The sequence below is a fragment of the Amblyomma americanum genome, chromosome 1, assembly GCF_052857255.1.
Source record: "Amblyomma americanum isolate KBUSLIRL-KWMA chromosome 1, ASM5285725v1, whole genome shotgun sequence".
Taxonomy (NCBI): domain Eukaryota; kingdom Metazoa; phylum Arthropoda; class Arachnida; order Ixodida; family Ixodidae; genus Amblyomma; species Amblyomma americanum.
This window is the reverse complement of record NC_135497.1, coordinates 173,207,912-173,233,453: the sequence shown is the minus strand read 5'-3', so window position 1 is coordinate 173,233,453 and position 25,542 is coordinate 173,207,912. Positions and strand designations below refer to the sequence as shown.

The 25,542-nt window shown below is 43.2% G+C and overlaps 2 protein-coding genes across 6 annotated transcripts; one reads left to right on the top strand and one right to left on the bottom strand.

Annotated features, from left to right (window-relative positions):
• The first annotated feature begins 339 nt into the window (after positions 1-339).
• Positions 340-5,347, top strand: LOC144114201 (mpv17-like protein 2). Of its 5 annotated transcripts, none has more exons than XM_077647784.1 (3): positions 340-503; positions 1,412-1,674; positions 2,865-5,347. In XM_077647784.1, the coding sequence occupies exons 2-3, from the start codon at positions 1,451-1,453 to the stop codon at positions 3,211-3,213; spliced, it is 573 nt and encodes a 190-aa protein (XP_077503910.1). In that variant the 5' UTR covers positions 340-503; positions 1,412-1,450; the 3' UTR covers positions 3,214-5,347. The 5 variants fall into 5 exon arrangements, with proteins under 5 accessions (XP_077503910.1, XP_077503908.1, XP_077503909.1 ...); XM_077647782.1 differs by having other exon boundaries at positions 442-707; XM_077647783.1 differs by lacking the exon at positions 340-503 and adding an exon at positions 817-964.
• Positions 5,348-7,659: 2,312 nt separating this feature from the next.
• Positions 7,660-24,721, bottom strand: SmD1 (small ribonucleoprotein particle protein SmD1). Its single transcript, XM_077647785.1, has 5 exons — positions 24,578-24,721; positions 24,174-24,250; positions 18,787-18,978; positions 15,824-15,923; positions 7,660-9,812 (listed from the first exon to the last, which is right to left on the bottom strand). The coding sequence occupies exons 1-4, from the start codon at positions 24,589-24,591 to the stop codon at positions 15,844-15,846; spliced, it is 363 nt and encodes a 120-aa protein (XP_077503911.1). The 5' UTR covers positions 24,592-24,721; the 3' UTR covers positions 7,660-9,812; positions 15,824-15,843.
• Between the last annotated feature and the right edge of the window lie 821 nt (positions 24,722-25,542).

Genomic DNA, 25,542 nt, shown 5'->3' with positions numbered 1-25,542 from the left:
AATCTAATCCGTAACATAGTCAACAAGCCACTAGACGTCAATCCAGTTTTTTGTCTTCCCAGCATGCCTCGGGCGTTTATTGTGGGTTGAAGTGGAGGAGGAGGATAAACGTGAAAACCCACCTTTTCCCTCAAGGGTACAGTAAGAAACTCTAAGATTCAGATGTTACAGATGGTAGCGCCGTCTATCAATTTTAAAAGTAGTTATATTTTTACATATGCAACCTTACTTTGGAAAGAACAGTTCATTTTTCGCGCTATCGTTGCGCGACGATCACACTAGAACCAGTTAGAGAAGGAACGTTTGAATGATGTGTTCAGCATAGAGCTGCTAAATATTAACAACTCTATGGTGTTCATTCAAGTTCAGTGGAGCGTTCGCGGTTGTTCTGAATGGTGGCGCCGTTGCCGGTCTTCTCATGTGTGGGCTTTTTTTTTTTTTGTTGCTGGTGTTCCCATCGAATACAGAAAGTCGCTCATATATCCATATGATCCACGTAGCTGGTAATTACAATACTGTTTCGGCAGTCTGTCAGCATTTTTGTCAGCTTTTTTTTTCTGCTTTAGTATCCGTCTTTGGTCACTTTGGTCGTTTCAAGTTTTTCGATGTTGGGACGACGTTGTGCTATTTGATCGTTTTGTGTTCTGAAGTATGTTCGAAGTAAAGTTTACTAAAACAGTGCGTCATTTGCTGTGCACCATGGAAATGTGAGTCTTATTCCGCTGTCCATCCATCCATTCGAGAAACTAACGGTACAGTGTATTCTAACGGGTCACTAGTTGTCTTCTCAACTCGTAAGCAGCCAAATGTAGCCTCATCCATTTCAGCCGCGTGTAATCCATTTTAGCCGCGTGGGAAGGCGTGTAATCCTCGTCTTCATTAGATCGGCCCACCTTTTCTCATTCATCAAACACCACCTCTTTTTTTTTTTCTTTCTACCTTCCCAACTCCCTTATGCCCTAAGGTAATAAATAACGTTATCAAAAAACAAATTGCTCACAACTTTCTGCAGCGCTTTAGTGGAGCTGCCGTCAGCTTTTGGGTAACCGTGTGGACGCCTCATGAGCGCGTAATCGAGAGCAGCACCCTTGTGGAAGCCTTTCGCGTTGTGCTGTGCCACATGAGAAGGGTAAACTTTATCGAAAGAAATTGTTTGCTTTTTTGGATCCTCCTGGGGGCAGTCATCAGTCCAGGAATGGGAGGCTCAAAAAAAAAAATTTCTTTGGTTTGTCCTTGAGTATCGCAGATAAACATTTTATTTGGCAACTGCCCATTAGCACAGCTTTCTCTGCTTGAGGAGATTTTAGTTTGTGTGCATAGATCAGCACTTGGCCCTTGGGAAAACTGAATGCTTGGTAAGGACAAGTGCTAATAGGAACATCCATTATTTAAAATTCTTCTCTTTTGCCAGTGTCGAACAAGCTCAGAACTGACTGGAGAACTGCATCCAATGGAATATGGAGCCCTGCAGCTTTTCAGGAGATTTGGTCGAGCGCTCTTTGGTCGCCACTTGGTGGCAACCAATGCCACAATATCGACCGTTATGGGGATTACTGGTGACCTCGTCCAGCAGCACTACGAAATATTGTGTGGCCACCAGGCTGACATCAACGCAGTAAGGACATCACACATGGCAGCAGCTGGTCTTACCACTGGCATGGTCTGTCATTATTGGTGTGTACTTGTTTTATTTGTTTTAGTGAAGTTTCATGTCCTTTATACCTTCCTTGATTTTTTAGTAAGGGAGTTATTACTCATTAGCATCCACCTAAGCACAGCTATACTGCATCAAAGGAAAGCTATACAGCTTTCACAGAAACTTCGTAGTTGGAGTAAGACATGTCCTGGTCTGGGAATCAAATCTGAGACCACCGCCTCTCCGGGACAGTTCCCGTAGACATTGAACTGACTCTCTTCATTTTCTTTCAAGGTATGGGACAAGCTCCAGAAAAACGTTTACATGTATGAAATATTGAACACAGAAAATTTACAATGTAATTTGAATTTGTTTTGTTTGTTGTCATGCTCTTTCAACTTTGTGGCATTACACATGTGCCAGTGGCTTGAATTTTCTATTCTAGCAGCCTTCATTTAACTGACGTGTTAATCATATCTGCACAGCAAGTCATGCAACATTTCATGTATGTTACGACTGCAGAGTAATTGTTTAACAACCTTCAGACACCAAAGGAAAGAATTATATTAGCTATTTTACCCAAACTAAGCAAAAATTCTTTGTAAAAATATGACTTGGTAGAAGAAAACAAACTGGCAAAGTAACCTTTCTTGTGAGAATTCTTGGCATAGTATATGCTGTTTTGCAATTGAGGCATGAAGTAGCCCCTTTGGTAAGATAGGTCTAATCTTGTGAAGGTGACTGTGGTAGCAAATGAACTCGTAATCACTTGGCCCCTTTCAGTACCACTTTGCATGCAAAAGTATTTGCATTCAAGGTGTCCAATGGTGCTGTAATGGTACTTTCTGAATGTACTCTGTACAAGCTGATCCAAAGTTACATAGAACGACACTGTTATTTTATAGTTTTGAGTGGAATTGAGGGTTTCGCATTGCTCAAGGACAACTGGAGTGTTCTGCTGTGTGAGCACAGCATGCATGAGGTGATACGTCATTGCAGTGATACCACCGGCAGTGGTCCATTAATTTTAATTTTTGTCGTACATTTGAACATGTTGAGTGGAGAGCTTCAAATGATAGAAGAAATATAAATATCTTTAGCCTTGGCTGCTAAATTTTTATGAGCCTCCATTTATTGTTTACTGCTTTACTGAGTCAGGGAAACATGCTTTCATCTGCCTGAATTTATGTGCTATAATGAGAACATTTTTTCACACCATTGTTTTCAGGTACGTCCTTTTGGACCGATGGATGCTGGGTCGATCCCTGCGCACTGTTTTGCTGAAGGTACTGTATGACCAGGTTGTGTTTTCACCCATCTGTCTGGCTGTCTACTTTGGCACAGTCAGCCTCCTAGAGCGTTCCACGTGGGCTGAGCTGGGTCGTGAGCTGTGGTGCAAAGGTGGCACCATATACCGGGTGGAGTGGGTAGTTTGGCCACCTGCACAGTTTCTCAACTTCTATGTGCTTCCTCTAAGGTATCGCGTCTTCTTCGACAACCTCATTTCCTTTGGATTTGATGTGTACTCACCATACATCAAGTACAGGGACCAAAGGACTCATGTTAGCCACAGCTGATTGCTTTGTGTGTTGAGCTGCTGTTATTGTTTATAAAGGCTCATTGTTAAAAAGGCTGGAGAATCAGAATGCTGCATGTGTTATAAAGTGCTGTTGTAGATTAAGTATGTTATTTGTGAAAGCACTGTTATAAAAAAAACCAGAATGTGAAGTGAATTTCAACCCCAAGCCTGTTCTGCAAGTCTCTTTTATTTCTCATGGTCAAATATTATTGCAAAAACGTTGCAAGACAGAGCCAAAAGCAATGCTGAAACCGAATCATGTTTGATGCTTCCCGATAGATAATGATGCCTTGTTCAAATCGACGAAAGTACCAGAATCTAGTATACTTGTCTTTGTGAGCCTTAATTCTCTTTGAACCATTAGCCCGTCAACTGTGGTGCATAGGGCCCAGAGGAATGCTAAAATTGTTAGTGGTGAGGCTAGTGACGTGACGCTTGATCAATATGTTTGAACTTCCCTAAAACTATAGGCTCTGCCTTCTAGCAGTAATGCAACTTGTTCAAGTGCAGTAGAAGCTAAACTTAATTTGCAGTAGTGAGCCCAGCACTATGTCATGCAATTGGTCAGGTTTAGGGTGGCATTCACGTTTTCAGTCCGAAGTTTTTTGAGCTTTGTGTGAGCAAGTGTAGCACTGAATCAGCTCTCCAAGTGGTTGGACAGGTGAAAGGTACGGGGCAGGCATGGGTTAGAAATACTACAGTACAAGAGGAAAGGCCAGTAATATATGGTAGTTGCATGTGGTTGTGTAGGTAGTGGGATTCTAGAAGCAAATTGGTTGCTGTCTGCTGCCGAGTTGTAAATTCTGCCTGTGTGATGTATGGGTGAGGTCTGGCTATGATAGAATTTGAAAATCATGAAGAGCGATCAGCTTGACAGCTGATGGGATATTATAGTACCCATGTTACCACTGATGCAGCAATGTAAGGAAATGCAATGTTCACAGTCTTGCGTGAAGGGTCACAAGAAGAGCTCATGGTTATCTTCTAGACTCAAATTCAAAGTTGGCTGTTTTAGTGCTTGCCAACAATGCTTTAAATAATGCTGCAACTCTGTTGTGTCGTACATAGGCATGCAACTTGGTATGTTGGTATGCAAAATGCCTGTACAAGCATGCAAATATTTGTTGGTCTGTTTTTGTTAAGTTTGTTTTTCTGTTGTTCTTTTGGATCAGTTGTACATTTTTATGCCATATTATATTACATAATAGTATATGGCCAGTTGGTAAGACATTATACAGCGAAAAACTGCAAAAGACGCAGGAGGCAGGCAACAGCACAAGGCAAGTGACAACCACCTTGTGTTGTTGCCTGTCTCTATCCTGCGTCTTTTGCGGTTCTTCATCATTATATTACTTATTACATGACTGATATAGCCAAGTAGCAGCATTATCACTTGGTAATGGCATGCTTGGTATATATACTCTGTGCCACTGTTTACATGCTTAAGGTTTGGTACTTTGGATTTTAAAATTAGTGCTTCTGTTTGCAGATGGAACTGCTATTTTTGACAAATGCCGTGATTTTTTTGTCATCACAGTGATAGCAGGCTTCGTCACTTCTCTTATGCTTCCGAGTGCATCAGATTACATTTTAAGCACCTGATTAGACATGTGAATCAGCCCATTTGCCCTCATCCTGTCTCTGTCATCGTTTGCGTGCGCCTGATACACCGCGGAGTCTACACTGCATATGACTTTTGTTACTAGCAATAAGAGTTTTGTTACTAGCACTGAGAGTTCATGTTTAGATCACAGAAATCTGAATTTTATTTACTTTAAATCTTGTGTCCAGTGTGTTGGATGTGAAAGCATCTGATTCTAGGGGTTACTTCATTATATGAGAAAAAATGGTTATGGCATTGTGACATAGTTTAATATTCCCGATGAAGCAGTGGGGAAGGTTAACTTTTTTATGGCTGCGTTTAGTAGATTATATCAGTATGGTAATGATACCTGGATGTGCTTTATTTTTTCCCAAAATGGAATGGAATTTTTGGAAAGTGTACATTCATATTAGCACTTCATCTGTTTACAAGTGTGCTTGATGCGGTGTAAATGGATCTCGGATATTTTTTTCCCACTTATAAAACACTGTTCTACAACCTGTTACATTAAACATTTGTAAAATCACAATGCATTAGGCTCTGCTGTCTCAAGTCATTCTCTCTCTCTTCAATGTATGCAAATTCACAGGGCAAGAACTACACCTACTGGGTGTTTCATTTAAGCTGTTCTGCAATTTCCAAAAATGCAATTTTTGACTTGGGAGAGTGCTTTTTTTCAGTATAGAGTTGTCAGCAGTGTAGCATGTCAGAATACAGCTAAATTGTGCCAACTAGTAGGCTAGTTAAGTAATATTGAATAATTTCCTATTAGTATTTATTCTCGTAAGCTGCACACCCCTAATTTATTGCCCACGTTTGTGAAAAAAAACCTGTATTCGCATATTTATTTATACATACTGCTAATCCCATTTGGGATTGTTGCAGGAGGGCAAAATAGGGTTAGTAATAACAGTTCAAAAATACATCATTTTGGTGAAGATCGTAATATAAACAACTAATAGTAAGGGTAAAGCAAAGGCACTGGAATTAACTATGGAAATACAACCAAAAATACAACAACGCAGAATAACAATACAACGAACTGTATCATAACCATATCGAAACAAGGCAAATTAATCTCACAATAGGCATCATGACAGAAGTTGCATCGCAATAGTTCCGAAAACAATACTGGTAGTCTGTGTATACCTGAACAAAGTTAACATTAAGGAACACAGAATAGGTATTTATGCTCCCTGCTGTGCAAGTGCACAAGTTTTTTAGATAGTGTTCATAAAATCTCCGGGCAATTTGTGCGTCCCTTTTTGAAGCAAAAATGTGTACAAATTATGCAACTAAATACGGTAGTGTTAGTTCCTATTTATTGAGAGGTGTGTAGCCCACTGTAAGTAGCATTTATATTAGTCTTTAGAATTTTGAAAGTGTAGCTACCCTCAGTGCTGTGACCCATCAAATCTTGCCTACATTGCGCCATAGTACAAGCGCTTTCGAAAAGCTGGCAGGCAAAGCAACCCCTCCAGTGCACGTAACTCGTCAAAATAGTGAAAATTTGTTTCGTCACAGCACCAAGGGTAACTGCATTTTCATAATTCTAAAAGCTGATATTTATATTACTTATGGTGGGCTACACACTTCTCAATAATTAAGGAGCCCAACTACAGTTACATGTCAACCATTCAGTATTAGTTAACCAGCCTACTGGTAGCATGTCTTCTGTGTTCTCATGCCCTAAACTGCCGACAATGCTTTGCTGAAAAAAGCGCACTTTTAAGTCAAAAAGCATATTTTAAAAAAATTGTGGAAAACCTTGGGTGAAACATCCGGTATATACCAAATGTGTTAAGTGTAGGCATGCTGAACCATGGGACAGGTTTGCTGTAGTATTTCAGAAATTAACAAAACTTGTACAAGAAGCACCACTAATCAAATCGCCAGTGCCACCACAGATGCGTTCTCTGCAAGTGCATGCATGGTCAGTGGTTGAAGCACGACTTGCGCATAAACTTCGGAGTTGTATCAATTCAAAGAACTGAAAGAACATATAATAGCATACTTGTGCGATCTGTGACCCTACCCACTTTTCTACCTTACCCACCAAGGACGTTGTACCCACTACCGGGTCGCAAGTGCAATCTCCATTCTATTCGAGAGATTTAGCATGGCACGATCCGCTTCCAAGCGCCACCAGTGAGCACGCGCAGACTGGTCTCGATGCAGCAAGCGCGAGCTTAGCTGGCCGGCACTTCGCAACGTCAGGGCAATATGCACATGCTCAGCGACTCCATGTAGAAGCGGATCATGCTGTGCAAAATCCATTATGTATCCGACGTATCCTCCCGCACTGCCTCTAAAATACATCTAATCCAAGCCACTGGTTCGATACCGGCCGCACTACGATGGATGATGAACACAATAACACCCACATGCTGAGCGATGTCGGCGCACGTTAAGCTTGTAGCCCTCCCATTAAACTTAATTGCGCTCAGCTGATTTGCAAGGTCCCACCCTATCATCTAATAGGGAGTCGCTTGTATAGACAGTCTCTTCAGACAATAGTTGCACAGCCAATGATGGTTTATTAGACATAAGCAAGAGAGGCATTTAGCTGCCGTAAATGTTCCAATTTTGGCAATCAATGTGCAAAATGACAGTTCATACTTAAGCTGTGCAGGGAAGGTCATTGACCACTGATCATTTGTATTACAACAGCAGCTGTCACTGCAAGTAGGTTTTGCATGCTTTAACCAGTAAACTACGCAAAATAAAAAAAGTAATGCTTTTTTGAATGGAAAGATGACAGTGTGCAAGAAAACACCCTGCCACAATTATACGATGTATAACCAGAAATGATCTTAATAAAGAGATATGAGTAATGACAACTGCAGCACCACGTCATACTTTTATTTTACTCACAGAAACAGAAAGTAAACATAAGCCAAGAGAGAGATATAACATTTAGATGAAGAGCTTACTTCAGCGAAGGTAGGCTGAAATAAGGATGTATATACAACATGACAGCATGATGCAATGTTGAAAAAAAAAAGGCAACAGTTCACTGCACTGTTGTGAGCCAATAAATTGTGTGCTAGTCGCACTGCACTCACAGACCGTTTTGAAGCGAGTGCCTTCTTTCAGGTAAGCAACAAAGTTTTCCCTCATACAGTGAAAGCTCGCTAGTTCGAACTTCGATAATTCGAACTACTCTACTTGGTCCGGCCAAGCTCCATACAGTCTGTGTATAAAAAGAGCCCGTTTATTCGAGAGCGAGTCTGTTGGTTCCCCTACAGATAATTCCAACTATGCGCCGCCGCCAGTGACCGCTGCCTACCCTCTATTCCCCCCAGCCTCCCGAACCCAGAACTACCCTATATACTCGCGTAATGGACCCACCACCCACTTTTGTCGGCCAGAATTTACTTTTTTTTGTTTTGCAGCCTAGGGAGTTCCTCAGTTTTCGCTGCTGTCTGCAGCACAGGCCTTGGCAGCCAAGTTGCTGCCCGCGGCCGACATGACCACTTGTTTATGTTTTGAGAAGAGCTCCAGCCAGAGGGGTGGGAGGACGCTCAGCGAACTTGGCAGAGCGCCAAGACGTTGTGCACTCTAAGCTAAAGCTTAAACATTCGCATTACACACTCCTCACTGTCCCGTTTTTAACCCCGCAGTAAGAAACGCGCGCGCGCCTGACCTTCAGGGCGGGTGTTCAGCACGTCCGGGTTATCTCGCCGCCGGTTAGCACAAAATTTCCGGATCTCGTTAAACTGAACGACGCTGAACACTAGCGGCACGAATGCGTCTGACCGCCCGCGTTTGTTGACGGAAGGACGGACCGAGATATGTGAAATCTCGACCCTTCGAAAAAAAAAATCTGTTGGGTGCCTCCGTGGCCAGCATGAACAAGAGCCTGACGCGCTGCTAAACTTTTTTTCTTCCGCGTAATGAACCCTCCCCCCAAGCTGATGTCATCTTTTCTGGAAAAAAAAGTGGGTCCATTACGCTAGTAAACACGGTAAATACTCATTATCGAGCCCTGTTAATTCAGAAATACAGATAAGTACTGTCGGCGCGGCCCCAGACAATGCCCATGAAAGGCTAACTTCAGACGGGCGCTATAAATTACGTGCGAGAAACTTTTTTTTTTTCCTTTACAAGTGTCGTCCACTCTTCCACCCATCAGTCACCAAGAGAACTTCGCGGTCAGCCGCGATCATGACACCAGCTTTTAGCATCATCCCCTGCAAAAGGCTCTTGCTGCTTTCGCGCGTTCCAATGACTGAGTGGCAGTAGACTGCATCCGCCCCAATCGCCCATGGCACAATAAGATGAACATTGCGAAAACGAGGCTTGCACAACCGGACAAGCGCTGGCACTCTGCCAAGCGCGCTCCCCCCTATGATAGAGCTAACATCAAAAGGTCGCTGTGCAGCATCTTGGCGCACTGCCAAGAAATGCGTTGTGGACAGTGACAGTGCGACATGGAGGGAAGCATTAACAACAGACACTTTTTTTTTCTTTCTGGGACCAAATAGATATGCATATGACAGGACGAATTCAGCAATTCTTAGGCAAAAATCGGGGGTGGGTGGGTTCACTATGTGAGTGGGTTTTACGCGAGTAAATACGGTACATATACCGTAATGCAAATGGTTCTCGTCAGTTTTTTCGAGGCTATTCGATAATTCGAACATTGGATAATTCTAACTTTTTTCCCGGTTGCGTGAAGTTCCAATTAACGAGCTTTTACTGCATTATATTGGCACAGACAGGTGAACTGAAAGACAACGAAATTTAAATATTTGCAGCAGCAACCAAATAGCAAGTTTTACTATAAGTCATTGGATTTAAACCACTACCCAATTATTTTATTTGGCTAAGCCACTGTGGGAAAGCTAACTGTGTGAAATTTAACAGAACAACAGAAAACCATCCAACCAAGCAAATAAGAAAACTTCTTGCTCCGTCTGAAAACAATGACCGCCAAACGCATCTCCAAGTGCAGTACTCTTCTTTTTGGAAATTAATCCCTGCTGGTGAACCTGAAAGTAGAATAAAATAACAATAAGGTTAGATACAGTAGCATCAGTAGAAGAAAAAACTACAGCTTACAGCCAAACTTTGTTTATATGGAAGTTTATACTAATATCCATATATAACAGACGCATGCATACATAGAAGGATACATTCAGTACACAGATATCAGAGAATTAGCACAACAGAGACATACCAGGTGTCCCAGCTAAATAATAATAATAATAATAATAATATTAATAATAATAATAATAATAATAATAATAATAATATCTTTTATTCACTTCAATTCGTAAGTACATGCTCTAGCCCGCTTAAGCGTTATCGCTTGTGCAAGTGGCTGGGCAGCCGGGGTGTGAAGTACATGACTCAGCAGTGAATAAAATAGAAAAACAAAAAAGAGCTCGAACCAGACAGACTCAGAAATTGCTTCCGTGATGCGAGGCGAACACAAGTACAAAAAACGTGGAGTACATACAAGAAAGCATTCCACCGTTGTCACTTTCATGCACGAAACGGCAACGCTGAGAACATGGAAAAAATAGATTAAAAATTTGTCACTCAACATTACTATTCAACCACGATCGAAGAAACTTGTTAAGTTGTTTTAATTCATTAATGCTCGGGGCGGTTTGCATCTTATTGAAGTAATAAGGAACATAATGACTGCGGTTTTTTCCATAATTAGTGTAAATCCGTGGTATGACGTATTTTTCCCGCTGACGGAGACATCGTACTTTAATGTTGTCGATTTTAAAGACGCTGTGGAAGAAATCGTTGCGCAACATGTCAAAAATAAATTGCTTGTGTACCGGTAGCATCTCAAAATGTTCCATACTAGCTATTACTGCTTTATCATGACAGCTGGTTCCGTAGGCGAGATTAGATGCAATTCTGTACAGTATGCGGCTTAGTACGTTTAGTTTATATAATGATGCGGTTCCGTAAATTGTTATTCCATATCGCAATATGGATTCTCCTAACCCTTTATAAATCATTTTTCTAACCGACACATCGCAAATAGATCGTAGGGCATACATATAAACACACACCAGGTGCAAACGTTTGGCTAGTTCTTGAATATGAAAGTTCCATGACAGAGTTTCGTCAAATGTCATGCCAAGATACTTGAAGCTCGATTTAAGTTCCAAAGGTGGGCATGAACAGCATGTGCAATTCTTATCATGAAGATATATATTAGAGCATGTTCGAAGTTTTTTGTATGGACTATGAAAACAAAGAAGGCAGGTTTTTGAGATATTAGTATAAATCTGATTAGCGTTGAACCATTCTATCAAAAAATGAACATCCCGCTGCACCCTGCCGCATGCTTCTTCATAAGTTTCAATTGGTATCACCAGAGCAGTGTCATCTGCATATAAAAAATGTAACAAAGCTTTTAAAAAAGATGAAGTGTCCTAGCCCCGTGAAACCAACTGAGGGTTGTTCAGAGTCACGTGGCCTAGTCATTATTTTTTTCGTTCTTCAAAGTTAAATAACTGAGCCTAATTAGCTAACTTTTTAATTATTGATTTGAGGAACAAAGTATGAATGTAAAAGTCGTAGACCGTTTCCATCAAGGTACGATTGACGTAGCTTTATTTATTGGCCTTGAAAGAAAGCTATCACGTGACCAGCTGCTGGGCCACATCTCTGCCCCAATGTGCACACAAAGGCTCATCGGGGAGAGGACTTCAGTTAAATGAATTTTGTTCTCTAAGATGCGTCGTGGGACATTTAAATGGCACCATTGTCACATGGACCGTTTTTTTTTTATTGTGCGAGCTAGGGTTTAAGGCCAGAAAAAAAAAAAACTTAATGTTAACGGTATTTTTCCACTGACAATTTGTTCCCCAGGGTAATAATTAAAAATCAGCTAATTATGCTTAACCAATTAGTTAACTTTGAAGAACAAAAAAAATATCTGCAGACTAGGTCACGCGACTCTAAACAACCCTCAGTTGGTCTCACGTGGCTAGGACATTCCACGCTTTTAAAAAGCTTGGTTACATTTAGCTGGGACACCGGTATACGGACTAATGTACGCCTCCAGCGCACAGCATTGGTAAGGGCGGGGCCAGGTCCAGCGTCCAGCCCGGCGTCCAGCAATCCAGTATAAGTCTCCACTATGCTAACTACCCATTACAGAATCAAGTTCTGGTGATAAGAAACCTGAGCCCTACAAAAGACATGCCTTCAGACAACCTACTTTTTTAAAGCACCAAGAATTTCACAATCAATTCTAAAACAACACAAACAATTAAGCTGAAGGGGAGCTCCTCAACCAGGTTTTTATATATATATATATATATATATATATATATATATATATATATATATATATATATATATATATATATATATATATATATATATATAAAAACCATTTGCATGCATAACGGCCCCTACTGCGCAAGGCAGGCTTGGGAAGATGGCGCGGTCGCAAAAGCTGCAAGTGGAAAGGGGGCGAATTACGTGCAGTTTACCCGGCTCGGTCGTGCTGGCAGTTGCTTTCCCGGATGAACAGCTGCGACAGCAAACTTCCAGTAACATCTGGCTCGCGCCAGAATTCGAAACTACAGGACCGTTTGCTGTTTGGTTTGCTGCTAGTCAGCCGGGCTGCATGTGAGGGTGTTTTTTTATCGCCTTTTATCTCTATTTGCCTCAGAGCTGGCTTTGCAACTGCATCATTGCTCGTTAACTGCTTCGAGCCATCATGCCATCCCGTGGGAAGGAACTGCATAAAACGTGGGCCAGGGTGGGAGAGGGTATGAGTTATATTGGGAATCAACTTTTTTTTTTTGTTAATGAGGTGTGTGAGTTGGGGGAGGGAGGGTCGACGTAGAGGGGACAATATTGGATATATATTGTGCATTATGACCTTATTACAAGTTTAGAGCAAAAGCTCTACTGTTCCAGTTCTTCAAGGCCATGTTGGTATGCAAAACGATCTTGGGAGGCAGCGGAGTGCAAAATGAAACTAATAAAATAAAAATGAAAACAAAATGAAATCTGAAGCAAACAAAACAAAAAGAAAACAAATAACAATAAAATTAAAAACATCATAAATAAAAGTAAAGAACTGCAGAAAGAATGGCAGAAAAGAAGCTTTCGCACTGCATTAAGGTTCGGCAGAATTGCGACTGACCTGCGTCATTTTATTTAGGACATGTTCGCAAAATCTTCGCATAATTTGCGCACCACCTTTTTTGCAGCCTTAAAGAAAATTACTGAACAAGTTATGTGGGTAAACATGATAACTCAACTCTACTATGGGGTACTGTCACATCACCAGTTGCTTGACAAAATGTAGCCACAGAACTTGGTAGCTGTACCAAACCAATCATTTCACCCAGTGCCAAAGCATAATGCGCCCAATTCTGTGCCATTTCAAAGACAAATTTTATCCAGACAGTACACCAAGTGCGCAAAAATTGAACACATTTAGATACGCTCACAGATAATGCAACAGTGCACCTGAAAAACCAAGTGGCGCCAAAGACATCCCAGAGAAAAATACACATCTTGAATGCACTTGAAAAACACAACATGAGCAACGCTAACACAGGACAAACGAACATAGAAAAAGGATGAGAAACAACTAGAATGGTTTCCCCCTTCTTTTGACTTTCATTCAGCCTTTGTAACTGCAGTTAATGTTGTTACCGTTTATGGGGGTTCAATGTCCCAAAGTGACTCAGGCTATGAGGGACACCGTAGTGAAGGGTTCCGGAAATTTCGACCACCAGGAGGTCTTAAAGTAAAGGGGCTAAAATAAAGTTGCAGTATGCCTTCAATGTTAAAGCGTGCTGCTTCACATATGTATTGTCCAGCAAGAACTTTTTAAATGTGTTTTGTAGAAGCAGAGTTATCTGTAGTCACAATTTGAATTTTAGGGTCTTCATGCCTTTCCCTCTCCTCTCGTCACTTTTTGCACGTTGGATAGTCGGCGCTCCTTCGGCGGCCCGACCTCCAGGAGCGGCACTTCCTGACCTGCCAGAGCAATGCGGCTTATTGGCCGCGGCCATGGTAGCTGCCTGACGTCGTAAAGAATCTAACCAATAGCCACTTCTCAACTTGTATACGCAGGTATGAGCGACAGAGGAGGGTGTGAGCATAAAAAATCCCCGGGGAGGGCTTGCCAACTTTCGCGCGCGATTGGTGTAGAAGTTATCACCGTATAAATGCTGTAAGGGCTGCACTCCGTTAAGGAGTCCATGTTGCAGAAAAGCCGGTGTTGTCTGCCATGAGAGAAAAATGGCGCATCTCGGTGGACACCTGAACTGCGCCGCAAGGGAAGGGATTTTCCTTCCCTTAGGGCATGGTATGGTGTCCAGCGAGAATTGTGAGACAGGCGAGACAGGCGTCATATCCTTTCCTTAAAACCAATTTTCATTTCATTTTCCTTCCCTTACGGCCCTGATAGGGTGCCCCCCGAGATATGCGAGACAGGCGTCTTTCCTTAAATTGTGCAACTGGCCAGGCGTTGCGTCGAACGGGCGTGCACTCCTTGGCAAGGCTGCAACACACTGTCGCATCTCACCCTTAAAGATGAAGCTGAAGCATCCTCCAAATTTTTTTTTTTCTAGATATGAAGGCAAATTTTCGGGGTGTGGCCCATACACGCGATGTGCGAGGAAAAGTTTTTTGAAGTAAAAACACACCAATCGGGGAATGAGCGACATTTATTCTACTTTCAATCGCCACTCGTGGAGTATTGCGACTCCGAGCTGGTGCTGTGCTCTGGTGCATGCTCATCCCACAAGAAATTGTGCAGCATGTCCGCAGACGTTGTTCGCGCTTGCATCACTTAATAGAGCAGCTCTTCCAGTTCGGGAAACTTGCATGGCTTGCCTCGGAAAGCGCGCTTTTTGCACCTTGTGTTCCTCAATGCATCCTTTTGGTTGCACAATCATCAGACGCACTTCTCAGCCATGTCGAATTTCCTGCCCGTCACACGCTTGCCGTGTTCAACAGCAAACTCCCAGCCGTGTAGTGCTTGCTCATCATGCTAAAACTGCAACGCTCAGCGGCAGCATGCGAAAGCCACAACTACAGTGAACTAACACGCTACCACAACTCCCGTGCCTCTGACAGCCGCAGAAGGCTGGAGCTGGTGATACTGATGCCGATATGATAGCGGGAGCTTGCGGCAGAGGAAAAAGTTGATGACGAGCAGCGGCCTTCGGCGCCATCCATGGGCAGCACCTGGAAGCTCCTGTGCGCATGCGTCGCCCCCACGATCAAGCGCACCGTTGTTTGCAGCCGGAGCTGATCACGGAGGTCACGGCGTGTGCATTTCGAAGGCTATTCCAGCGTGGGTCGTGGAAAGTTTGGGTGCGGCCCTTACATGGATATAATTTTTTTTCCTTTGGGAAAAGAGGGCGCGGACCATACACGGATGCAGCCCTTACAGATGTTTATACAGTATTTGGCTCAGGTATTCATTACAACACACTGCAGTGATTGAGCGAGTTGATGTGCTCTCCTCAGAAAGTGTTTCAGAGCCCCTTTAACGTGCACTGACAGTACATAGACATCTAGAATTTCACCTCCATCGAAATTCAACCGCCGCGGCCGGGATCAAACCCGCATCTTTTGGGTCAGCAGTCGAGCACCATAGCCACTGTGGCGGTGCAGCTCATGTTGTGATCTTCAAGATGGGATATCAGCTAGCCCAATCATCCACATTAATCTTGAATTCAGCTAGTGCTAATACGCTATTAATATTTCTCTAGCCTGAACTCAACAGCAGGTCTGGAGCATTCATACAAAGCAACACGCAACTCTGGTATGCACAGCCCCCAGCCTTGGCACGCACAAACCAACAAGCTGAAGCTAATGCTCAGCCACATACTAATTTTTTATACAGGCAGAGACACTGTGTGAATGCAAGCATTTGGCTATTCTGAACCTTCAAGCACCTTGCAGAGCAGGTAGCTTGTTAGAAAAAAGCTAACTTTGATTGCAACAACAAAGAACGCCTGTGCAAGTGTGAAGAGTGGCAACAAAGTAATACCCTGATGCCCGGAGTGATGTCTATCGCCGGCCTCGACCCCTGGCACCACCACGTCCTCGGCCACGGCCTCTGCCCCTTCCTCGGCCACGGCCCATTGCGGCTGTGAGCAGGATAAAAAGTGATATGCACACTTGACCAGAAACCACAGATAACTATCGCATGAACTCCCACTTAGTAGCAAGTGCTAGTGCATTTTCCAAATTGGCTTTTTCTGCAACCACTGATATCACAGGTCTCTTTTCAGCTCTGGGAGAAATATGTGCCCAGCTTTGAGAAGCAAATCCCCTAAAAGGGCATAGCTAGACACCGGTAGCTCCAGAAGGTTTTAGAAAGGCAGTGCCATGAACATGTGCTTTCTTGAACAACAAATATACATCCAAGGATTGACATAGTGTGAAATTATGCGTACTTTATCCTAGCACTATTTTCAATTCCAGGCAATGAGCCAAAGAAATTGGAATAGTTTATGGTACCTACATCCCAAAGAAATAAGTGGTCATCCATACATTTTACACAAAAGTTACACAAGCATTTGCTGTGCTGTTCACGAGTTCAAAATGAGAATCCCAGGCAATCATTAGGATAATTTGCGGTTGCATGCCTCTTAAATGTGAATCACAGCATACACGGCGGTAATTACTGTAATGCAATAGATGATATGCGAAACTGCTTGGAGATCTGGCAACACTGCACCCGTGGCTTCCAGTTCCCATCTTGGCTCAGTCGAACAGGTGTGTAGTTTGCTAGCGTGCTTGCTTGATATCGCATGCCATCTATTACAGGAATTTAATTACTTGTCTCGGTAATTGGTAGTGTAATGGGCAGTAATTGGTACTTTTGGGCAGTAATTTGGGAGCAAAAGTAATTCATTACTGTCAAAATGACTTTCATTAAGAATGCACCACAGCTCATTGTGTTGGCAAAGATTTAATTTCTTGTTTGCTGGGTCAAGCACCATAAAAGCAAGAATGCACGAAAACACACGGGTCAGTGGCAATGTGCGTGCAGCCTTAGCCGCCATCTTTCAACCGGGAAAAGGGAAAGCTACATAGTTACTGGCACCTTGTATGAACACAGACATACCAACATGCGATTTGACAATCTTTTAAGTGCACTCAAAGCTGAAAAAGTTTTTCATCTTGCACAAGACAGGGCTACCTACCCTAAAATGAGTCATGTTTTATGGTTTACGAGGGCTTAACGTCCCAAAGCGACTCGGGCTATGAGGGACACCTAGTGAAGGGCTCCAGAAATTTCGACCACCTGGGTTTCTTTAACGTGTACTGATATCACGCAGCACACGGGTCTCTAGAATTTCGCCTCCATTGAAATTCGACCGTAGCGGCTGGGATCGAGCGCGCGTCTTTCCAAGTCAGCAGCTAAGCGCCATAACCGAGCTACCGCAGCGGCTAAAACGCACCAGTAGAACAGCTATCCATGGCGAAGGGTACTCTATCTTCAAAGCAGGGCAAAAATTTCAACATCCACTTTACTGCATCACAGGAGCAGAAGAGCTTCAAAGTGAGAGATTTGAAATGAATCCACACTTGTAGATTTGCTTCCAAGAATGATCTACACAAATTGAATGTAGCAAGTATCCCATTGTGCAATGGCAGTGTTTCTTCCATGCACTAAACTAGTTTACAGGTTCAGAATGCTCAACCAAGTTTAGAAACTGAACATGACAGTAAAGTGCGCATACCTTCTTGAGACAACTGTACCAAATGCCCCAACGAAGTTCTTTTCCAGCCAGCATATGGTTTTAATCACACTAGCATATGTTGCTTACTTCAGACTTATGCATGTGTTGGTAGTCACGCAGAGCAAACTGCAGTATTTATTTTTGCTTTATACTACCCAAATAAGTGAGTTTAATTGAACTGTTCCAACCATTAGACACTGGCAATAGCTTCCAAACAAAGTTGTAGAGCATTTAAAGAAACCACATATTGTGCAGCTTCTGAGAAGTAGTGTTTTGAATAATTCTTCACACTCTCAAGGAAGCATGCGCAACTGATAGGAACTGTGACAGTATCAACTTGGGCATACAATATTACCAGAAAGTATGGAGTGTGCTGCCAGATGTGAGGTGCTGGAAATATGCCCTCCTGTTGTGAAAACTTGGGATTTTGTTTCGAAATATATGAAAATTACACCTTTGGAAATTCCTCTCAGCAGGCAACATTAAAACAGAGACCTTCTATTTATACCCAGCACAGTAAAAGTAGATTCAATTAATAAAGGCTATTCACATTAGCGTGAGTTAAGAAAATTGCTCCTGCTTGCTCTTGGCAACCAACATCACAAGTTCAATTTTGACACAACTTACTCTTTTTTTTTTCCTTTTAAAACCTAGCCATGCATTATCTGTGACAACCTGCACATTAGTATGTGGTAGTGACAGCGTAGGAGGCTTTCACATGAAGTGATGAGTGCCATGATGGTTCGCAGCATATACAACTTCTACAGCGCAGGCCACAGAAGGCCGTGATAAGCTGATCAGAAATGTACACAGCCTTTTCGCCCTACTCCATTTATACCAATATGGTGGCCAGTGTGGCCCGAGTGCAAGTTCTCTATACATGGCAAAGCACCTATACATCCATGCAATGTTGGTTGGCCTTTTTCTTCTAATGCTACTGACACCAAATCTGTGTTTCTTCATTGCCCATTTCGTTAAGACTTTTTACTTGCATTTTGAATGATGGAAAGTGCAATAACCTTGCCAATCCTTAGCATTACCATGTTAAAATACTTAAATTAGTTAAATGACAAAAATATTTCTCTCACACCAAGAAAACTTTCACACGCAGAGGACAAGAAGCTGGACATCCTTTGTGGTGCCTGCTTAGCAGCAGTGATGCACGTTGTTTAGCATGCAAAACCAGGCCTTCTACAACGATGCTCAGCAAACAAGTCTGTTTAACATATCAGTGACTTCTAAGGTCTTTTCAGGCCCTTACCAGCCTCCTTCTTCTTTGCTTTGGCTTTTGGTGTGTCATCGATCAGTAGAGTCTCCAAAGGAAGGCTGTCTGGCAACAGGTAATATCGAATATTGTTGCCCCGGATACTCAAGCTATCAAGCTGGACTGGTTCACGATTCCTCATTGTCATCTTGACAGCTTTAAGATGAGTGTTCATGGCCACATCAACACCTGCAGATTAGATGGAACATACAAATAGCAAGTGACTCCATTATGCACCCAAGAAATAGACTGCTCATCAGCTACGAACAGCACCACACATAACCTTTCAATGGCTCAATCTGCAATTAAAAAACTATACCAAGCTAAAACTTGAAAGCGTAGAGACGCACAGTTTCTAGGTTCTGAGTGCTTAACCGATGATAATGTGCGGGGCCTTAAGAATGAAGGAACCAAAGATATGCCCCAGTTTGTTTTAGTAGCTTATTACAGAACAGTTTTTGCCAACAGTTCTGTTTTAAGTTTCATGGGCCGTGGCATCAGAAGCAGGCACACAAAACAACCACAAGCCACATGTACTCACAGAACACTGTTTATGGGAGTTTAATGTCCTGAAGCGACTCGGGCTATGAGGGACACTGTAGTGAAGGGCTCCGGAAATTTCGACCACCTAGGCCGGGATCGAACCCATGTCCTTTGGGTCAGCAGCTGAGTGCCATAACCACTGAGCCACAGCGATGGCTACTCACAGAACAGTGATGCATTAGCTGCTCTGTCTGCTGCAAACCACAGAACCACCAGAAGTCACTTGCAATCCCAACAGACAATGCAGTGATTGCATCCTTTTCTGTGAATGCATAAGACCTGTGACTGTTTTGCATGTTCACTTCTGTAATCACAGCCCATGGAAACCAAAACCAAAACACTTAGTCACAAAAAGTATGTGCATATCCTCTCCAGCTCTGTTGCTCCTAAAGCCCTGCACACTATTATCTCACTGTACATGGGAACCTGTTGGCGATAAGTGGATTAACAGAACACCCAGGTTTTCGTAGCGGTTTCTGCTCCCACAGATGGTAACCGCTCTGATGCCAGTGCAAACTAAGTACAGGTACTCATTCCAAGCTAGCATAGCCTAACAGTGAACAATCATGCCATTCGCCAGAAATCTACATGTACTTATTTGCATATGGACTTGAAACTGGCTGTTGCATTGCTCAAAACAACATGTATAAATGCTCCTCCAAGTTACAGCTGCCTCATTTGCATTTAAAATTCACAAGGGGACATTTGAATTGAATTACTCAAAATATTAGAAACTTTGGGTGCAGTGCTTACATTTCAGCAAGAATGAATAGCGAGTGAATGTCATCTGCAGCATTGTAAATATCAGTTGTAGGCATTACCTACAAAAAGTAACTAAATCCATTACTCATTACGCAAAAAAAAGGAAAGCGTTACCGCACTACGTTACCTACAAAAAAAAGGTAACGCGTTACTGTTACCGAAAAAAAAGCACCACTCGTTAATTTGTCGTTACTTCATGGCCATAAATTTTAATTAGTGCATCTTTGCCGTAAGAACTCATGATAACAATTTCAAAAAGCTCACATTTCACATAAACCTTCTAGCTAAAACAACGATTTTATGCGAAATCCTGATTTAACAAGAATACTTTGCACAAATGTGCAGGAGCTTAGCAATGTTATAGTGGCCTCAAGTTGCCAGCAGAGTTACATGTGATGGCTTCTAACTCTGTGCACATCGTGAAGCCATTTTCTGAATGTGACACTGAACACAAAATGACACTTCATCATCAATTCTAACTTCACAAAGAAAACATAGCTGAACTCTCAACAAATTTACAGTAATTCTGAAAAAAAAGGGATGTTCCAAAATGCTCGGCATGCTTGCACACTTTATAAAGTTGTGCGTATCTGGTTTTGGAAGGGAAACCTCACATTACCGAAAAATATTAAAGGGACACTGAGGAGAACCCTATCAAATTTTTTTTGTTAGCAAAATCTGATAGTTCGGCATTTCATGGCTTTGTTGCCGCTTGTCCGGGAGCGAAAGATGCATTTATTTCGAAGAAATTTGGATTCGAAGTTTAAAAAGCTTTTCCTGCCGCTCCGATTCAAACTCGAGAAATCTTATGACGTCACAGGACGGAGCGACGTGAAACGTGACGTAAACGGAGACTCCGTGATTTCTGGCGGCTAGCGGTGTGGTCTAGCAGCTGCCGAAATGAAAGCTACCGCTGCCGCACGTTGAAGGCATCTATCGGGGGTCGCTACCGTCGCTTCGTTTACGTTTACACCGACGTCTTGCCAGCGTTACGATAGATCCTGTTCCCGAACCCGACGACGCAGTTCTTGCAAAAACTCCGGCCAGCATTTCAGCGACCTCAGCCCCACAGAGCGTGTGATGCTTTTGAGGGAGCACGGTTAGGTTAGGCGCCGGCGGGTCGTTTCCCCCTTCCTCAGTGAGCAGCCGTTGCAAACTAAATACCATAACCCCAGTGCGGGGAGTCGCGAGGGGCCAGGACAAGGTTGGCGCCTTGCGGCCATCGGAGGCTGGCCGGGGCTTTGGGGCCAACGGATTGTGATTCCTTGAACGGCGTGGCTGCACGGCGCATCAGGCGGTGTCGAGGTCTCCCACGGTTGCAAGGGCCAAGTTATTTATTTTTTTGCCACAAAAGAAAGGATGGGTGCTCAAGGGCAGTCGCGTTTAAAGTTGGCGTCTTGAAACTAAAGCCGGCGCATGATGCTTCAACGGCTTCCGCTAGATCCAACGGGTCCACTGGATCGGGCTCTCTCGTCCACTTGCATGTACCTTCAGATATGTACTGTGAATGAATTAAATTAGCCGAGCTCGAAAAGAACAGCTCCGCCCAACTGCCGAAGCTATTGAATTACGTCACAACGCGCATCTCGCCGCGGAGCCGTATCATTTACGTCACAACGCGCATCTCGCCGCGGAGCCGTATCAGTCTGGCCAGGCCGGCGGCGGCTGGCGCACTCGACGCGAAATAGAGACATGCTCCAAGTCTCCCCGCCAGAGTGGTCACAGTGCGCCGAAGCCACCAAATGCGTCGGCGGTCAAGCGCAGTGGGAGTATAGAGGGTCTCGCTTTGGCCGATGTGAAGTCGCCGTGCAGCGCGCCGGAGCATAAACGCGCATTAACAGAGCCTGCGCTTAACCGCTAACCAACGTATTCGGTGGCGGCATCCATGGGAGCCACTGAAACCCCCCGCCCACTCACTCACTGAATAAAAAAAAGAAATCCTGTGCCGAGGTTCGGAACCGAACCAGGGCCTTTGGCGTTTGAGGCAGAGACGCTACCACTCCGCCACGACGGCTCAAGTTACATCCATCAATAAAGGCTCATCTAGTGAATGCACTCTTCTGATGCAGATATCTCCGCGCTTTCGCTAGGTATATCCTGGCCTAACAGAGATAGGCCATCAGCAATTTTTCTGAACTGCCTTGTTTGTACCTTGTCTCCCGTCCCTCATAAACGATTTCCATTAAGTAGTTTGAGGTCGACTGGCACAACCGGGAATGTTTCGCCGGGTGAGTGTGCGAATACACAAGTGCTGCCTTGTACGATCACCGACCATCGTGCCATCATAGTTTTTCATCGACCGTGGCGATCGTCTGACAAGCCTTAACAGGCTCCTTCAAGGGTTAACTAGCACTTGAAGCGGCACTTGGAGTTCCTCTGCTGTTCGGCGCTTGTAAATCGAGGCGCGTCAAAAAACAAAACCACGGGGCACGCAAAGCTCGACGCGAAGCGCCATAAATCGAAACTCTCCTGGCCGCCTGTGGCACCGCCAAGCATCGGTTTTGTTTGCTTCCAACATTCAGGTTGTCTTTTGTCTGCCTTCCTTGTGTTATAAAAGTGCACTATCGGTTTTAAAACAAAACTTCCTTCAATACTGAACCGCGCAACCTACCTTTGTCAGCCTGAGAGATTCGCGCACCATGTAGGACGGAAAATTTTTCCAAGGTGGCGTCTCTTGCCCTATGGCATCACCACGCTTGTACTTGCGAGATTGGCCTGTGGCGGCGATACCTGTAATTTGGTTCTTGCTATTTTCTACCTTACAAGAGCTTTGTTTTCAGTAAGAGCGGCGTTTTTGTGATCAGGAGCTGGTATTCTATCGATACAAGCCAACTTCAATTTCTCCTCAGTGTCCCTTTAAAAGAAAGCTATCACGTGACCAGCTGCTGGGTCACATCTCTGCCCCAATGTGCACGCAAAAGCTCATCGGGGAGAGGACTTCAGTAAAAATGGATTTTGTTCTCTAAGACGCGTCCTGGGACATTTAAATGGCATCACTGTCATGTGGACGGTTTTTTGTATTGTGCGAGCTAGGACTTAAGGCGAGAAAAAAAGAACTGCTTTACGTTAATGGTGTCTTAGTGCAAACGTCGCAGTCAACTGTTTTTCAAAGTGATCAACAATTTTTCCATTGACACTTTGTTCCCCAGGGTAATAATTGAAAGTTAGCTAATCACGCTTAACCAATTAGTTAACTTTGAAGAATGAAAAAAAAATTGCAAGTTAGGTTTGTCAGTGGGTCTCATGTGGCTAGGACATTCAGTGTTTTTTAAAAGCTTGGTTACATTTAGCTGGGACACCTGGTATAACTTCAACATATAAAATTACGCACGATTCATAACAGTCAAGAAGGATACAAAGGACAGTCACAACAGCACACACAACTCCATAAAAAAGTCATATGTCCCATCTGGCTCTAATTAAATTAATCGAGCTGTATGTAAAGGATTAGCATAGTGAAAAGAACCACTAAATTTCAGCATACGTTTGAGGGACCAGGATGGCAGCATTCACACAGTTTTGCCCTAGCTGCCCACATAACAGTTGTGAGGTTTACAAATGTTGTGTGTGCGGCTGGGGAAAAAAACAACCCATCAGAGATAAAAGAAACCACACAACATATGTTAAGCTATAACAAATGGCTTTAAAAGGAATTCTTGTTGGGCGAGTTAGTAGCTGTACATCGTAAATATTTAAAGGCACCAACACACACACACACACGCACGATAACTGGACAGAGCACCTTCTCTTGAGCGTATATGTTTTTGGGGAGTTCATATAATTATTACAAATAACATTTCTGTACACTTAATCAGTGGTGCTTCCGATCTGTGCCCACTTTGCTGTTAGAAAGCAGGCGATCGTGTTCACCAAGATAGTAAAATCGCATATTACGCATAGCTGCATGAACACACTGACAAAAATACACGCTTTAAACTCTTTAAATACCTGCCCATTCGCCTTCACCAGATTGCTCCAGGTTGCTATTATCGGCACTGAACTTGGGAAGAACGCATACTTACAACTTCGAACATGAAAGCTCATAAAAGAAGCGCACATCAAACATGTATCATACGCACCAGTTATCGTGCCGTGGACTTGAGTGCCATTCTTGAGCTCTATTGTCACCGTTTCGTGACTAAGTTTCATCAAAAATCTGCAGAAAGGTTGGGAAGCGGCTTTTGAGCGAACGATTGATAGAGGCATGAAACAGAACGGCGTAAAGTTTACAAAAGCTTTCCATAAAAAATTCTGTGCACAGGTCTATATGCACCCACACATTAAATTCATCAATGGGAAAACATCCAGTAATTGTTAATTTTGCGGTACAGTTATTCAGCAGTTAAATCGAACGCCATTGGAGCTATGTTACGCACGAACAATAAACATACGAGAAAAATACAGCAAGAACTGCGAAAATTGGGACTCTAGTGTCACAATAATGACAATAATGACAATAATGACAAGACTGACAACACCATACCTGACTAATTTCATGATTGCAGTGGATTGTGAAGCTTTGCAAACTACTCAGAGCGAACGTTTTGTTTACGCGAGACGCCGGAACGCCGGTGTTTCAAAATGACGCCGTAGAGCACATTTAGGATTTCGCTATATTTAGAGAAAAATAATTAAATGTAAAACTATAACTAATTCTAGCAACATAAAATAATAACTTAAAATAAATTATTAATATAGTTATAGTGTGTTATTGCTTTTATCTAAATTAATTTTTGTCAGAATTACGAGCGAGGAGGCTACGGTCTAGGCACAAAGCCAAAGAAAAGCCAACGCGATCTGCGACTGTGTTGTGTTGACAGTGCTGCCAACCCTAAGGATTTTCCCCTAGATCCAGGGAATTTGAACGTTGTTTAGGGGAAAAGGGATTTTTCTTGTAATCTAGAGAAATTTTACTTTCCGCATGGGCCTTTTTTATTTTTCGATGTAAATCGGTTCCTTATTCACTGTTTCTTCACCACCTTGATTTTGAGAATCTGGTTATGCGCCATGTGCACGAGGGGAAAGCGTTGTTGGGATAGAGGTGGCGTGGTCGGGCCGGGAGGAGGTACGAGGTACGGCAAGCCAGATATTAACCAGATTCCCATTGGACAACGTACAGATGAAGAGACTGGAGGCAATCGACCCGCAAGTTGTCATCGAAAAGCGGATTTCTTCAATAGCCCCACTTGCCACCTCATTCCCTTCTCTGGTGCCAGAAAGAGAAATGAACAAAATTGACGCAGAATGGAGACTGCTCCGCAATACAGAAATGGACCTGCCGACAGATACGAGCGTTCAACGCTTTTGGAAACGAGTGAGAGACGCCAGGCAAGGAGACGGGAGCCCAATGTTCCCTCTCTTGAGCGACTTCGTCTACAAGCTTCTCTGTTTGCCGCACTCCAGTGCAACAGTGGAGAGAGTTTTCTCTCAGATCAACCTGATGAAAAC